At 36.7% G+C, this 16,838-nt stretch overlaps 1 protein-coding gene and 1 pseudogene across 2 annotated transcripts; one reads left to right on the plus strand and one right to left on the minus strand.

Moving 5' to 3' along the window:
* Positions 1 to 9,998: 9,998 nt before the first annotated feature.
* Positions 9,999 to 12,601, minus strand: LOC124829285 (protein NUCLEAR FUSION DEFECTIVE 4-like). 2 transcript variants are annotated; one of them, XM_088102688.1, is made up of 2 exons: positions 10,824 to 12,601; positions 9,999 to 10,724 (listed from the first exon to the last, which is right to left on the minus strand). In XM_088102688.1, the coding sequence occupies exons 1-2, from the start codon at positions 12,010 to 12,012 to the stop codon at positions 10,264 to 10,266; spliced, it is 1,650 nt and encodes a 549-aa protein (XP_087958814.1). In that variant the 5' UTR covers positions 12,013 to 12,601; the 3' UTR covers positions 9,999 to 10,263. The 2 variants fall into 2 exon arrangements, with proteins under 2 accessions (XP_087958814.1, XP_047158714.1); XM_047302758.2 differs by having other exon boundaries at positions 9,999 to 12,601.
* Positions 12,602 to 14,084: 1,483 nt separating this feature from the next.
* LOC148190657 (uncharacterized) lies at positions 14,085 to 14,663 on the plus strand (annotated as a pseudogene).
* Positions 14,664 to 16,838: the final 2,175 nt, after the last annotated feature.

The following is a 16,838-nucleotide window of genomic DNA, read 5'->3' on the forward strand; positions in this document are numbered from 1 at the left end:
GTTTAAAGAATCACTTCCAACTCCTTTTGACTTCTCCCTGCAGATTTGGATTTCTTTATTCTTCTTTTCAAAATGTTGATCAATGCGATTCCACCATATGTATAATATTTTTTGAAGGAAGATTTCTAATAGTTAACTTGACGTTTGGATTTATGAATTTATAAAAAAGGTTGTTGTACCAGCAGGGACCGGACGTCGTACGGAAGGATATTCACGTCATTGGATTGCCAAATGGACCGGCCACCCATCTTAACGTATGAGACCCAGGAAACTACGCTTTCGATGAAGGGTTGTATCGTAGGGCGGCCGCCCATATACCCCCGTGATCACACTATCGTGAAAGGTTATGCATGGCAGGGCGGACACCTGTGCGCCCACACTGAAGACTCATCCGAAGCCGGCCGCCCATGCCGTGAGCCCGTCAGGACCGGCCGGTCTTGAGGATAAGACCAGCGAGGGCGGCCGGCCGGCTGCGTTACTAATCATCTTAGTTTAAGGTAAGTAGGGTTTAAAAGCTATTGGGCTGAATTGGGCCGTGATTAATTCTTCACTAATCCCAAGCCCATAGCGAAAACTATAAATACAGATCCAGGGTGAGTGGTAGATAGGTTGCATTTACTGCACATTCATTACTGTTTGAGAAAAACGTCTTAGCTCTCAACTGACTTTGGCATCGGAGAATCTTTTGCAGGTCTCCCACCGGCGAACTGAGAAGCGGACACAGAAGATCCGACGTACAGAAGACGAGAAGCGAGTGACGTGGAAACGTGGGACCAGCACTACCCCCTCACATCCGAAACAGTTGTACTTAGGTCTTTTTTTATTTTATAAAATGATAGACTTTTAAGTTTAAAATATATTTTAGAAAGTGGTGGATCGTTTTGTGTCAAATCATCACCATTTGCTAGTATACATCTTCTCAAGTTTCCTATTTTCTTATTTGTTTTTGAGTTTTCGGCTTCCATAATTATTTGGTGCATCTTAGTTACAAAGTAATATAGAAATGTACTAATGGTAATAAGCATTGGATTTTTAGTTAAGCAAAAAGTGGGAACTAATTTATTTACATAATTTGACGTGTTTATATATAATATTTTCACATGTTTATAAATCATTTTTTAATATGCATATAAATATTACAAATTTAATTAATTCAAATTTGGTCTTATTCTGGTTTGCCTCAACTTCTACTCTTTTTCATTTTTGTAGTGGAATGAAAATAATAACATCATGAAAATGTAACACTTTTTATATCATCAAAGGAATTGTGTAGCTAGGCTTGAGGATTAATGTTGAGTGCTGACAGGTGATTAAGAAAAGTTTAAATCTTGTTTGTGCATTGAACATCAAAACGAGGCATTGGGAAATGAAGGAAATCCTCTAGTGAAAAAAACCTAAATTGATGGAGAGTTTAAGCACCAAGGTGAAGAGCTAAGCTAAGAGAAAACCTTCGTAGTGAGAAAACCTCACAGTTAAATATCAAGGCAAAAGCTTAATTCATAAGAAAACCCTAGGAGGAAACCGCTATGGCTGAGCATTGAAGACTAAAGCTAAGCATCAAGTCTTATTTCTTTAAAACCAGTGTTTTGTTATGTTAGGGAGCTTCCTTTTAATTCTCTAGTGTACCAGACGACCCCGGACGACTCCAGAAAAAACACAAGAAATGACCGGTAGGACTCGAGCACCTAGAGCGGACGGTCAGGATAGGTAGGTCTGCAGAGGTGATTAACGTAAAGCACCGATTAGAGGGTTGAGCTCTGGATTGGGTTGTAATTAAGGCCCTGCTAATCCTAGGCCCATGATCAAAACTATAAATACAATTCAAAGGTAAGAGGTAGGCAGATTCATTAATTATGCATTTATTGTAGTACCTAAACAACCGATCGGACCTTTACTAACTTAAGCTTCGGAGCACCTTTAACAGGTATCCTCCCAAGCGTACAGGACGGACGGACGTTGACCTACAAAAGGAAGGATCGCGAGGAGACCAGACGAACGTAGCGAAGAACGCGCAGATTCAGGTGACTCGACCCCATACAAAAATTCATCTTGGTCGCCATCGACTATTTCACCAAGTGGGTAGAGGCCGAGGCCCTCGCGAGAATAACGACCAACAGGTTCAAAAATTTGTATGGAAGATAGTATGCCGGTTCGACCTCCCACGAACGGTAGTTACCGACAATGGTATGCAATTTATTGACAGAAAGCTAGGGTCGTTTTATCAAGGTCTGGGGATTAAACATGTTACGAGTTCGGTGGAGCATCCCCAAACGAACAGTCAGGCAGAGGCCGTGAATAAGACAATAGTGGCTGAGCTTAAAAAGAGATTGGGAAAGAAAAAGGGTGCGTGGGTGGACAAACTCCCTGAAGTCTTGTGGGCGTACCGGTGCACCCCACACGGGACCACCGGCGACACGCCGTTCACCCTCACTTACGGCACTGACGCCATGTTACCAGTAAAATTGGGGGAACTCTCCTTGCGGTGACAACCACAAGACCCTCTACTCAACGACGAAGAACTTAGAGTAGAGTTGGATACTCTGGAAGAACGTCGCAACCGAGCAGTCCTCAGGGCAGAAGCCTGCAGACGAATGGTGGAGAGAAAGTACAAAACCAAGGTACGGCCCCGAAGCTTCAAGGAAGGCGACTTGGTCTAGAGGAAGACGGGAGACGCACGAAGAGTGCCAACCCATGGCAAACTCGTGGCAAAGTGGGAGGGGCCCTGCAGGGTAACTGAAGACCTTCAGAATGGAGCATACCGTTTTTCCCACCCGAACGACAAAACCATTCTTAATATGTGGAACGCCTTGCACTTAAAATTTTACTTCAGTTGAATTTGTCCTTGTAATATCTTTTTCATTTTAGATATATAATACAATGCTCCGGGTTTTCACTACTCGCATTACTTAACTACCTGCACATTAACCAGAAACCGGGCTGTTCATAAAAAGAAAATGGGTAATTGGGTGGTGAATGATGAGTTCATAAATAGAACCACTGCCACCCAAAAGCTAATATACCGAACGGGTGATGAATGACGAGTTCATAAATAGAACCACTACCACCCAAAAGCTAATAAACCGAATGAGTGGTGAATGACGTGTTCATAAATAGAACCATTGTCACCATAAAGCTAATAAACCGAACGAGTGGAGAATGGCGAGTTCATAAATAGAACCACTGCCACCCGAATCCAAAACTAACAAAATGATCAAGAGGCGAACGACGAGTTCATAAAAATAACCCTTGTCGTCCGACGTGAAGAACGACGAATCTAACAATGGAGCCACTACACTCAAGAAAAATAAATTTGTGAAATGAACTCCCCTACCGAACGGTCAAAACCCAACAAAGTCTCTTAGCAGTATAACTTTCAAAAAGCATAAAGTATCTTAAACGGAAGATAAAGTAAACGGTCAGACGATAAAGCATCGTTTAAAAAAAAAAACTTCAAAGTTCATTATGAGAATTCAAGTTTGTAATTACAATCAGAAATGAACGGCCACCGGCTGGTAAACAAACCAATATAACCCCCACAAAAAGCAAAAAACACTCCTCCCCACGCTCAATTACTCTTCATCATCCCCGTCCGAGCGCACGTCTTCCTCAATTGCCACATCCTCATTAACCGGTGAAGTAATGACCGACATCATCTTCCCGTCGTAGATGTCTTGGCCGATGTCAAAACTGGCAGCCAAGGGATCCGCCCCCAACATGAAAGCCGCTTAACTGAGGGCCTTATTGAAGCCCTCCTCGTGCTCAATTTGAACATTAGTGTTCAAAGTGGCAATGGCCTCATTGGCCCTCTCCACCTCTTCGGTCAGGCGGTCCACATTACTCTGCAGCTCTTTCTCCCTTTCCGTCAGCCGCCTTGCCTCCAGCTTTAGTCGCCCCGCTTCCTCAACTATCTGGTCGCTCCTCTACTGAGTGTCCTTCAGTTGTTGGGCGGTCGTGCTTAGCTCGCCACGTACCTCGCCCATTTCCTCTTGTAATTTGGACTGCTGTTTCCCACACTCTTTATGCTCAAGAGTGAGAGCTTCCAGTTGAGCACGGAGGTCCTCGACGACCTTCTTCTCGGCGGCCAGCTCCGCTTGGACATTCCCAGTGTTTCGCCGATCGGCGAATTCGCGTAGGTACCAGACCAGCATGGCCCCCCGGCTTGCGAACTCCAACGCAACCTCGGTGATGTCCTTCTCTGACATAGGTTCAATCACCGCTCGTTGGGAAGAGCTCGTGTGGAAGCTCACTCGGCCCCCCACGTTAAAGGCAGGGTCAAAGAGGCCGCCCGGAAGAGGATGGGGGGCACTACCCTCTCGGCGACTCCGCTTTGAAGACGACTTCTCCCCTTCCTTAGACTTTCTCTTCTTTTTGTCTAAAGGGGTGGCAGGGGGGACGACCGCCTCCTCAGACGACTCCAGGTTCACAACAGGAGTCGGTTACGCCACCACGATCGTTACTAGGGGATCAGTCACCATCCTCGATTGTACGACTGTCAATCCATGATTGGAACCTCCCGATCGGGGATCCCTCTTCCGGGACGACGTAACGTAGCTAGTCTTGCGGGACGTAACAGGGGTCATGGAGTCGACCGGCACAACATTTATCTTGGGAGGGTCCCTCGTCCAATAAAAGGGGAACAGGGGACTTCCCACTGCGGTGTGAAACTGAGAACGACCGCCTTCTTTGATTATTACTTTGAAGTAACGGTGTTTGAAATTTTTGAAGGACTCAGAGTACGACTGGAATAGACAACAATCATAGATAGAGGTTAGAGAGACCCAGCCCCGCTTGGAGATCGGCCGGACATTAAAGTAGTGAAGAAAGACGAAAACAGTGGGAGTAATCGCTAGGGCCGAACACATTGCCACAAACGCTTGAATACAGGCCCAGCCGTTCGGATGTAGTTGAGAGGGAGCGACGTTCAGCCTTCGAAGCACGACGATTGGAACACAGTGAACGACACCCGAACGAACATCTGGTTGAACAAATATGTATAAACAAAGAACATGTCTTCAGTATGAGCCCCTTTTTGTGAAAGACTCACTCTTTAGGATGACTAACGCCGAGGCGGATCAAACGGGCGTCTTCTCCATCCCTCGCTATGTATGATCGTTCCACCCACAATCGCAGTTCCTCCCAGGTAGAAAAGTTGGACTCATAAGACCCCACTTCGTGAGAAGCTCAATCGTATACCCCGATCACGAGCCACCCGCCGGCCGGTTCCGCCTGTTCAGCGTCTATGACGATGCCCCCCTGAAGAAGGAAGAGTGATATCCCGTTTATAACCCTCTCGCCACCACCAACGGGAGACTTCGTTACTGATCCCACCCTCCTGCCCGAGCCTTTCAAGATAAGACGAAGACACCGAGCTGGGAGACGATGACCTGCTCCTGTCGGATGACTCCCCGCTTTCCCTGCCCGTTGAACCATCGGAAAAAGAAATGCGAACAGTAGCCATTTATTATTTACCTTGGAAAAAGAATTTTCAGCCGAACGACAGCATTAGGGGAAAAAGAAAGTGTGTGAAAGTGAATGAGCCCCGCACTCCTATTTATAGAAATTTTTTTGAAACCGTTGATCCGTATCCACCGTCCAAATTTGGCACGATCAACGACTCAGATCAACCGACGATCCTACTACTCGAGACAGACGACCTATGACAACGCGACACGTGTTTTCCCGCCCAAACTCAATTCAAAAAGTGTTGACCGGTTACCCGTTACTATAAAAACCCAACGACAATTAGTTGTCTAGGGTTTGGGGGGACTGATGTACTAGACGACCCCCGGACGGCTCCAGACAAAACACAGGGGACAACCGGTAGGACTCGAGCACCTAGAGCGGATGGTCATGATAGGTAGGTCTGTAGAGGTGATTAAGGTAAAGCACCGATTAGAGGGTTGGGCTTTGGATTGGACCGTAATTAAGGCCTTGCTAATCCTAGACCCATGACCAAAACTTTAAATACAGGTCAAAGGTAAGAGGTAGGCAGATTCATTAATTACGCATTTATTGCAGTACCTAAACAACCGATCGGACCTTTACTAACTTAAGCTTCGGAGCACCTTTAACAGGTATCCTCCCAGGCGTACAGGATGGATGGACATTGACCTATAAAAGGAAGGATCGCGAGGAGACCAGACGGACATAGCAGAGAGCGCGCGGATTCAGGTGACTCGACCCCATACAGAAACATCTAGTTTAGAAACTCTCTCTCTACTTCATTATAAATCTTTGAGAGATTTATGGGAAAGTATCAACCACTCTCGGAGCTTGTAAGAAGAATCATGAGCAGATGAACTCTCTTGTATTGAGGTTGAGTGTAGTCTATTCTAATACTATGTATTGTTGCTTATTGATGTTTTATTCAAGTGTTAATAATTTGATTTATGTTTTAAATGTTGGAATGAACTAATCACTCATTTTATAATTGATTTGGATTGAGTTAGGAAACTAATATTAAATTTAAGCTACAACTAGGGATAGCAAAGGGTTGGGTCGGGCATAGATAGTGTTTACCCCGCAACCCGACCCGACAAAAAAAATCCATCCCACCCGACCCACTTCCCGCATGGATATCTGCTTAAAAAATACCCGTGGATATTTTAAAAAAATATATAAAATATAATATATATTAAATTAAATATAAATTAAAATTTAATTTTAATTATATTTAACCTTATAAAATATAAATTAATGTTAATTTTAATTAAATTAAATTTAATAAAATATAAATTAAATTTTTATTTTTATTTTTTGCGGGTAGCGAATATTCGCGGGTACGGATAGTATAATATCTGCACCCGACCCGTTTATAAGCGGGTATTAAAAAACCCGCAACCCGCGGGTAGTAAATATCTGCGGGAATCAACTATCAATCGCGGATATCCTCGGGTGCAAATTTTTTTGTCATCCCTAAGTACAACCAACCATTCATTCATTAATAGTTGAGGAATCATCATTGCGATTAAAGTCCTTATATTTTTAAACTAAAGGAATTGATTTAGAATAGTCACGAATTTTCAATGATACTTGATAATTGCATCATCATATAGTGAGTCAACAATAGTATAGAAAATAGGTGAAGTTAAATCTCAATACATTATAATACATGGCTTATTTCAATCTTACTTAGGTTTCATTTAATCCTTCATTAAACTTCACAAAACAATGTTTTATTGCAAGTCAAATCATCTTAGAATTACTTGACATCTTAAACAAGTCCAAGTCTACGTAGATAAAATACTTGTTTCTGTTGTGCGACTCCATACACTTGCCTTTAGGCGTGTCTCTATTCTTGTTGTCCAAAATTATCATCATCAAACACATGGTGCTAGTGTTGTGTAAGGAGTTTTAGAATCCATTTTTGGTGAATTGAAGCAAGGTGGGTTTATGGCGGGGTTTAAATAGTGTTGTCAAAATAGGTTTTAACCCGCGAGCCAACTCGGCTCACCACGGGTTTGAGCCGGGTTGGGTTTGAAAAAAATGAAATTTTTTTACGGGCTAGTTTTCAACCCGGCTCACTTAGAACTCAGCTCACCGGGTTGAATCCTTGATGAGCCGGGTTGGCTCGCTAATCCACCTAATTTAATTTAATTATTTATTATTTTGTGTTTTAATATTATTAATTAGCATTTTCTTATTATATTGTAGATGGTAATAAAGAAGAAGATGTCTCAAAGAGAAAAATATTATAGATTTATCTATTCAAGACTCTAATATTATATATGGACAAATGATACAAAAATTATCAATATTAAAAACTTATTTGTTCGTCTTTTGTACATGTTTTTCGCTTGGATTGTATGATACTTTTTTTTTATATTTTGAATTATCTTTAGAGTTTAACATCATTTTAGTGTGACGTTTATTTAGATTTAAATTAAAAAAATTATATTTTTTTATTTTAAAAAAACTTATAATTAAATGAGCCAGTGAGTCAGCCCGTTTAACCCATCAACCCGTGGTGGGTCGAGTCATGTTCGAAGTTTTTCAGCTCGCTAATAAGTAAACCGGGTTGGGTTGACTCACTAAGTTACCAACCCGTGGTGGCCGGACAGGATTGAGTCGGGTTACCCGTTTTGACAACTCTAGTTTTAAACATTCAATCATAGGAACATTCTAAGAAGAAGGCTCTTGATACTGATCTCAAGCTTTTTTTATGTTTAATACATCATTTGATCCGTAATTTTTGGGTTTTTGTTCAAAGTCGTCCTATGTTTTAAAAAAGTTCAGTTATGCCCCATTTTTCGTTAAAAAATGTTCAAAATTGTCATTTTGGCTTACGACGTTAAAAACATAACGGTGTAATTGCCACCGTAGCCAAAAATGGATGACCTGTGCACTTATTGATTGTGTGGCAATGTGAAGTGAATTGACTTGGTGGAAATGTTTTAAGTTGAAGTTATTGGGTAAAAGAAAAGGGTTAGGGTTGGTGAGGGTTTGTGCAACTTCTTCCCTTTTTTGAGAAAAGTGGTTGTGGGTAGATAGAAATGACTTCTTCCCAAGGTTGTTCTTCTTGTTCCAATACATGGTCGGAAAGAATTTCGCATTCCTCACATGATGGTGGTTGAAGGGGAGGTGGGATAATCCCTCGTTGCAAATGTGGTAATTTTACTGTAAGGAAAGTGGCCAAAACTCCACAGAATGCTGGCAGACAATTTTGGGGATGTCATCATTACAAGGTTTTATGAATACCCTTCTCACTTAATTTGGAATTTATTTTTTCATAGATTGCTGAGTTAGAACCAATTTTGGTGGCTTATTTGGTGAATAACAGGGTGAATCTTCAAGAGGGATGTACTGTAACTTTTTCAAGTGATGTAAGGAAGAAAAAATTGACAAAAGAGATGGTGAAATTGTCAGAGAAAGGATAAAATTGTTAATTGGATGTGTGTGTTGTTATTGCAGTGAACATTGTGACAATGTGGGTCTGTTTAGGTTGATGTTTGTAGGTGGGTCAATGTTTATGTTCATGTAATGTGAAGGTGAAACTCAATGTTTACGTTCAGGTGTAGGTGTTCATGTAATGTGAAGATGAAGCTTAATGTTTACGTTCAGGTGTTTATATGTAATGTTAAATTTAGTTTTCCCTTTGGTCAAAAAATGTACAATGTGGTCCCCTTTTCAATTTAAAACTGTGTACTTTAGTCCCAAATGGATATCAACGAAAACACATGAAAGATATCTGACTTAGTTTCCAACATTGGTTTCCACCTCCAGTCCACCATCTCTGTCCACCTCCTTTCCACCATTAGTTTCCACCTCCAGTCCATTATCTCTGTTCACCTTCACTCCACCATCCACCTCCTCTCCACCATTATTTCCACCTCCACTCCATTTTCACCTCAAACCCTAACCCCCAAAACCAAGAACAAGAACATCAAGTAAGTAGGCTAGGGCTAGCAACACTTACCTCACTTACGTAAGCTCTTCAATTTCACTTTCAAGGAATCACCACGCCGCAGTGACTACTAAGACTAGTTTCACCAGATTGTTAAATCAGAAATCGTGATAGGATTCTTAGATAAGGGTAATTTGATTTAACCCATTTCGTTAAACCTAGCCGATGTCATTATATTATTTTAAAAAAATTTACACATTCAAATATATCATATGTGTAACGTATTGCAAAAACTTTACACGTCATTCAGTTTTAGTCACAGAGACAACTGTATCGATATGTTTTTAACGTCGTAAGCCAAAAAGACCATTTTGAACATTTTTTAACGAAATATGGGGTCTAACTGAACTTTTTTAAAAGGTAGGACGACTTTGAACAAAAACTCTAAAACTAGGAACAAATGATGTATTAAACTTTTTTTTATGGTGGAAACATAAAGTTGAAAAATAAAGGAAAAAAATGTAATTATGGAAGAAAAAAAATGTAATCACCTCACAACACTACAGTATATGAAAACAGAAATAAGATGCACTTAACAAATTTAAAACAGAGTATAAAAAACTCCCTAAGTTTAGGAATCAGTTGATGACTTAACTGAACTATTAAAAATATTAATTAAATTTCAATTATTAAAAAGCACGAATTTAACGTAAGTAACAATACCCACCTACCTGCTGTTTTTAAGGTTTTGAGTGTATTTTCTTCAGAAGAACCTGACATGCTGTTATATAAATTCTGAGAAAAACTTTTGCTTTATGAAATACAACACAAAACTTGCAATAAACAATTATATTGTGTACGATTCTCAAATTGCTTTGACAATTTCCTTGCCAAAGTCACTTTCATTTGTAGCTGCTGATTCAATCATGTTGTATCATACCTGCTTCAGTTTCATCAGTTTTAGCTTCTTTGTATTTCTTGTATAGGTCACTTCTGTAGAATCGTTTGGTCCTAAAGACCAAAATGAGTGACAGAAGTGCCCCAAACAAGCTAACTGCAGTGATTATAATGAATGCTAACTTGAAGCACTCCTCCCCATTGCAGTTCAGCTCCTCCCCTGGACTTGTCTTTTTCCCCATAGCTTCCATTTGCCTCATGGCTTCCCTGTCATACAGATACCCTACAACCCTCACACTGAGCAAGTATGACCCAATTGGACCTACCAGTGACCCTAAATTGTACAGTGTTGAATAATGTTTGAGGCCAAAAAGTTCAGATATAACAGAATACATTAATGGCCAATTAGCCCCATAGCAGAACCCAATAACAATTGAGGCTACATAGAGACCATTTGGGACATTGAAGGCAACTAAAAGATGACCTACACAAGATAACAAAAGCAATGATGTGAGCAAGAGAGGCCTAGGGACTCCATATTTGAGTATGATAAACTCTGAGACAACCCCTTGAACCACCTTACCTAAATAGATCCAAATGGATGTAAGAGAGACAAATGTGGTTATGGTATGAGAAGGATATCCTAATGAAATTCCAATTTGACTCAAGTTGTTTATCATTGTAACGTTGCTACCAAGTGAACATATAGTAGTTAATAAGAGAAGCACCATGTCAAGGCTAAATGTGGCTTGAAGTATTGTATGATCTTCACCTCTTGCTGGGGGGTTGAATATGTTTTCCCAAAAGGAGATTTCTGCTTGGGGAGCCTGGGAAGACTTCTCTTGATAAAGATTTTCTGTAGCTATGTTTGGATAGTTTTCCAGGAGCTTCTGACTATCTTCCCTATTGATGTTTTCAAGCTTACTCTTCCAAATCTTGTGTTCTTCCAAAATAACAACAGAAAGTGGAAGGATGAGCAGAAGAAGCATCAAAGTGGTAGTAATCTGATACTCAAACTGAGAGAAAGTGAAAAATTGTTGTACTAAAGTTACAAACATGAGGAACCCTGCAAGGACTAATGTCAGATAGAGGAACCTGTATAAAACTTTGGTGTCATTTGGCTGTTGAACACTCTTGTGGATTCTGATAACTGGAAGAAACAGAAAAACTGCAGCAATTGGTAGCCATGCCATGAGAAAAATGAGGAATTTGGAGTCATCTCCATACAAGGCATAGTATAGCTGAGTAATTATTACTGCACTTAAACCTGTATACCCAGTCAAAAGGCCTAAGACTACTCCTCTGCTGATAGGGAAGTTCTTTACACTGGTCACAAGAGCTCCAGTGTTAGTTGCACAATGAGAATTGGCTCCAATGAAAAGGTAGAAGCACATATGCCACACATGGGGCTTTGCAATTTTGCTGGTGACAACAAGCCAAATCATAAAATACCCAGCAAAGTTGAGAATCCCACCAATTGTTAAGATAAACCAAGGTGGTGTGACCTCATAGATTAGGCCCGCATGAATGCCTATGTTGGCTCCCAAATCCTGGAAGAAGCTTAATAGATTGAGAGTGGATTGATCATAACCAAGAACTAACTTGATATCTTGTGAGAATAGGCTAAACATGTAGCTTGCTCCTGACACTGACATCAACATAAATGATGAAAACATCATGAACCACCTCCCTGTAAGAAGTTGGAGTGAAAACCCTTTGATGCTTCCCCAACTAAGTTCATCACCTCTCCCATATGCTGTAGAGAATACCATTTTTCTCACTTCTTAAACAAGGTTTTCAATTACAAACAATCATATATACAACTCAAGACCCTTGGAAACCTTAAAGTTGCTGTCACAGAAATTGTAGTCAATGAAACTAATTTAAAACTAGAATTTTAGAGAATACTGATACCAAGAATCGTCGAGAAGATTCAATACTGATAAAACATAAATCTTATAGATTCATACCATTTATAACGCAAAATCTTTAAAGACAATAGATTTATAATTCTTTACATGATGTTCGTTTTTCTCATTTCTACTATATCTAGATATAGACTCCCACTTAGATATCCCTAAAGTTGCATAATAAGCAACAGATATAACTGGTAAGATGTTGACCCTCCACCAAACTGAACCAGAGGACATGAAAGTTTTAGCCTAAATGCAATTGCTAATCGTTTAGCCTTCAAAACTATTTGTGTTTTAATCTAAACGATACAAAAGCAGAAGAAAAATCTTGGAATCGTAATAATTTTGGAGCAATTATTGGAAATAATGGTGGGTGCTCACTTTCTTATCTGTTCTCAGAACAATGATTGCTGCTTGAGATAAGTATAGTCAACAAAAACTCGGCGCAATATCAGTAGTGAACTCTTATCACGTTAAAAACTAATAATCAATAAAGTACAAATAGATATGTTGGGATTGATGAAGTTCATAAGAATCATATTTTCAAGAATTACGTGTATTCCCTTTACATTAAAGAAAAAAACCATTGCCAATTCAACTCCCCTAAAGTTTGGGATAATTTACAAGTTTCTTTAAGCATTCTTTAAATGAATTTTTCATTACTAACACATTTTTAAAAAAAATTTCCCTAGTAGAATAGTATATAATTTTAAAAGTTATTGTGCAAGTTTAAAAAATTTGCTGTAGGAAGATCTGAATTACGAATTGTAATTAGAAAGAGGTTGAATTCATAACTATTTTTGTTAAAGACAAAATGATCTAAGTAAACATTGTTTTGAAATTTAAGCAAATGCCTGAACGAAATAGTTTCTAGAGGTTTTGAATTGCCTAGGATAAAATATACTAAACACTATAACTTAACTATCTTAAATACTGTGAAGAACTTTAATAGAGCATCTAATCTAAAAATTGTTAAGGCTAAATCATCTAGAATAATCACTAAACGCTATATATTTAATATTATCCTAAACTATGTAAGTTACTTAAATAGACAATGTCTAAATAATAATACACGTATTATGTTTAAACGTTTAGATCGTCTAATGCTTTAAAGCATATACCTTCTAGTTCTTTATTTGTTGTGTTGTAGTTTCTTTTTCTATTCATATCACTATCTTTTTTCAAAATCAGATCATAAGAACATTTAGACTTTGTTCACTTGAATGGATTTGGGAGAGAGTGATTGAATGAATTTGAGAGGATTTGAAGGTAAATTTTTTGTTGTTTATCTGAGTGGATTTGGAGGTAAGTGAGAGTGGATTTGGAAGTAAATTAGTGTTGGATTTGATTGATGTGACAAATTTAAAAAAATTTCATGCTTTCCGCATGTCTTTTTCGTATAGACAACATAGTTACTCTATCAAGACGCAACATAGTTTTTGACTCAATACCATAAAAGCGACACTCTTAAAAGAAAGTCAAAAGCTTTGAATAACAGATCTTTTTCGAAGAAGTATATATAAAGAGGATTGTATCAAGAGAAGAGAATAAGAATTATTATGATTGAATACGCTAAAGTTGTCTCTTTCTTTACAAGTTTTCAAAATCATATTGTATTGATTTCAAATTCTCTATAAGAGAGTTACAAATTTTGTTCTTGTAATTATGCAAAAAGCTTTGTATTTTTTGTTAAGATATATGTAAATATATTTTGTTATTATATTTTAGGTAAGCATATATTTAGTTTATAATTAGTTTCCTAAATATATGTCTTATATTATTTGTTACCTAATTAGTTTTCTAAGATCATTGTATTTATTCCAAGTCATGAGATTAATTAGGAAAATATTCTTTTATGGTATAACATCTCTAGGACATTTTCGTTTCTTTTTCATTCTCATTCATCTATCTTATTTCTTCTTCTCACAACCATGACGGACAACAAGAGTTCTTTCCATCCAGCTCTTGCAATTTCCAATATATGGAAACATATCTCCATCACTCTTGAAATAGAGAATGTCCAATACGCTACATGGGTAGAACTTTTTAAAATTACCACATGTTCTCATAAGATCCTTCATCACATTCTACCAATGGCAAAGAGAAGGTACCTTGTGATTGAGGATGAAAAGAAATTATGGTCGACTCTTGATGCTACTGGTTTTATGCAACCATCTCCAATGACATGTTGCATACAACTATTGAACATGATGTCACGATCATGGATGTTTAGAATATGTTGCAAGATATTTTCCAAGACAACAAACATTCTCGTGTGGTAACTCTTGAGGCCGAATTCTCCAATACTAAGATGGAGAATTTTTCGAATTCGACATATTGTCAACGTCTCAAGTCCCTCGTTGATCAGTTGAAAAATGTTGGAACACAAGTGTCGGAGAGCCGCCTCGTCATTCAACTTGTTTATCTGAGCATTCATTAAATGAAATTTTCACCACAAATACATTTTTTAATTTTTTTTTTCAAGTAGAATACTATACATTTTAATAACACAAATAGCATAGATTATTGTGCAAGTTCATAAATAATCTATTTTAATGTACTTACTAAATATTTTTGCATTGATGAAATTGGTTTATAAATTAGTTATATAATTATATATGTTGGCAAGTAATTTATTAGCATTAAAACGTACATATTTTTGTGTTAATGTAGTTTATAATATATTCAAATAAAGTAATAATTTAGTCATTTGCGTTACCAAACACGTTTGATAATCTATAAGATCCTCCGACCTACCAAAGAGATCAATCTTTATTGACAGTTAATTTTTGTAATTTTTAAAACTATTTTACGTACAAGTTGTTAACATATTTAAAATTTTAAATTGTTCAAGCACGATCTATCATTGACCAAACTTTAGTTTTTCTCTAGATCTCTATAATTGAATTAGTTTAGTCTAAAATCAAACAAAAAAGTACTTTTTTTTTAAATAACTTATCTTATAATTGATATAAAACTCATCCTTCTACTCAACTACATATATAATAGACATAAAAAAAATAATGTTTGATTCAAACTCTATCATAAGTTATTATTATGATGTTGACCTTGTCACTTAAACAAACCCTAGAGTTCCATCTTCCCAAAGTGCAATGGAAGATCCTTCCATGTGCCTTCTGATCATACATCATTACAGGTAAGTTTTAATTATTGAATTTTATTATTAAGTTTTTAACAGTTAAATGTATTTGCCTTTAATTTTTTTTTCATGAAATTTGAAAAAAAAAAATGAATACAAGTATAAAAATAAAATAAAATTTAAATCTATTACTCCAGAGGGAATACCACAAATGCAGCTATTTATTCCCTTGCATTCTTATATTTTATTGATAATATATGGTTTATGCTTGACGTTATCAGTTTATCTATAAAAGAATTACAATTTGTATTCAGCCTATAAATATATCAGTTCTTTAATATTATAAATTAATGATAAAATAATAATTTTTATTATGGAGTCAGATTAATCATTTAAATTACAATTTATTAAAACTTAATAACATAATATAATTATATTATTTTCTAAACATTTAAGAAATAAATCAAAACTTTCTTTTTATTTAAAAATAAAATTAAAAATATTTCACACATTCGAAAATAATTTACGCCTACACGCTAATTTTTGGTTCTATTTGATAGTTTCAAATAATTTAGTCTATTAAAATATGATTTATTATGTTTTATTATGCTTTTACTATTTTTCCACCAATATGTTGTTAACATTAAAATAAATAATTATTTTAATGATGCAATCCCCTCACAATCCTATATCGTATTTCAAAATATATAAAAAATGTATATATATATATATATATATATATATAAATGCAATTTTTTACAGAAATAGTCCTAAATAAAACCTCAATTCCTTTCACGACACAACTATTTAAATTATTGAAATAAATTTTTAATAGAATAAGACAGTTTTAATTAACAAACTTCGGCAATTTACGTTCATTTAAAAATCATCATACCACAATTACACATGAATTTATACATAAAAAATATTAATTGAAGTCTTTCTATTAAATACATCCCACCATTTTATTTAGATAAATACTTATATTTACAAACAGATATAAAAATAATGAATCAAAATAAAAATTGTTTTGTAGCAACTCAGCCCAAAATCCAATCCAGTGTTTTTCTTTCACCCTTTTTTTTTCACAATTGATTGTTGGTCCGCCACCTCCAAACACCCTTCTTCATCCTTTTTTTTCATCTAAAACACCCACGCGGATCACTCATCTTCACTCTCCTATTTTTTTCGCATACCACACATCATCACCTTCCGAGAGCTGCTGCAACAGACGGAAAAAGAAAAAAAATTTCATAAAAAAAAACGAATGTTTGCTATTTTTTTCTACTCCCTTTCCAATACAATATACACATTTTATAATATATATCTATATATATATATATATATATATATATATATATATATATATATATATTTGTAATATCTCAAAATATAATATAAAATTATTTAATAGTCATTATACATATTTAATATAAAAAATTACTTAAGAGAAAAAAATTATAAAGTTACCGTTATCTAAAATAATCATAACTTTATATAAAAATTAAGTAAACAAAACTATGTATAACTAATGGTACAAGATATCAGCTTCTTCTTCTTCCAACTCCTATTCCAAAGAAACATC

Source organism: Vigna umbellata, unplaced genomic scaffold, assembly GCF_029865625.1.
Source record: "Vigna umbellata cultivar VRB3 unplaced genomic scaffold, Vumbellata_1.0 scaffold_447, whole genome shotgun sequence".
NCBI lineage: Eukaryota > Viridiplantae > Streptophyta > Magnoliopsida > Fabales > Fabaceae > Vigna > Vigna umbellata.

Bases quoted from the DNA above. Each gene is read 5' to 3' on its own strand.
- LOC124829285 (XM_047302758.2), bottom strand. From the start codon at position 12,012: ATGGTATTCTCTACAGCATATGGGAGAGGTGATGAACTTAGTTGGGGA.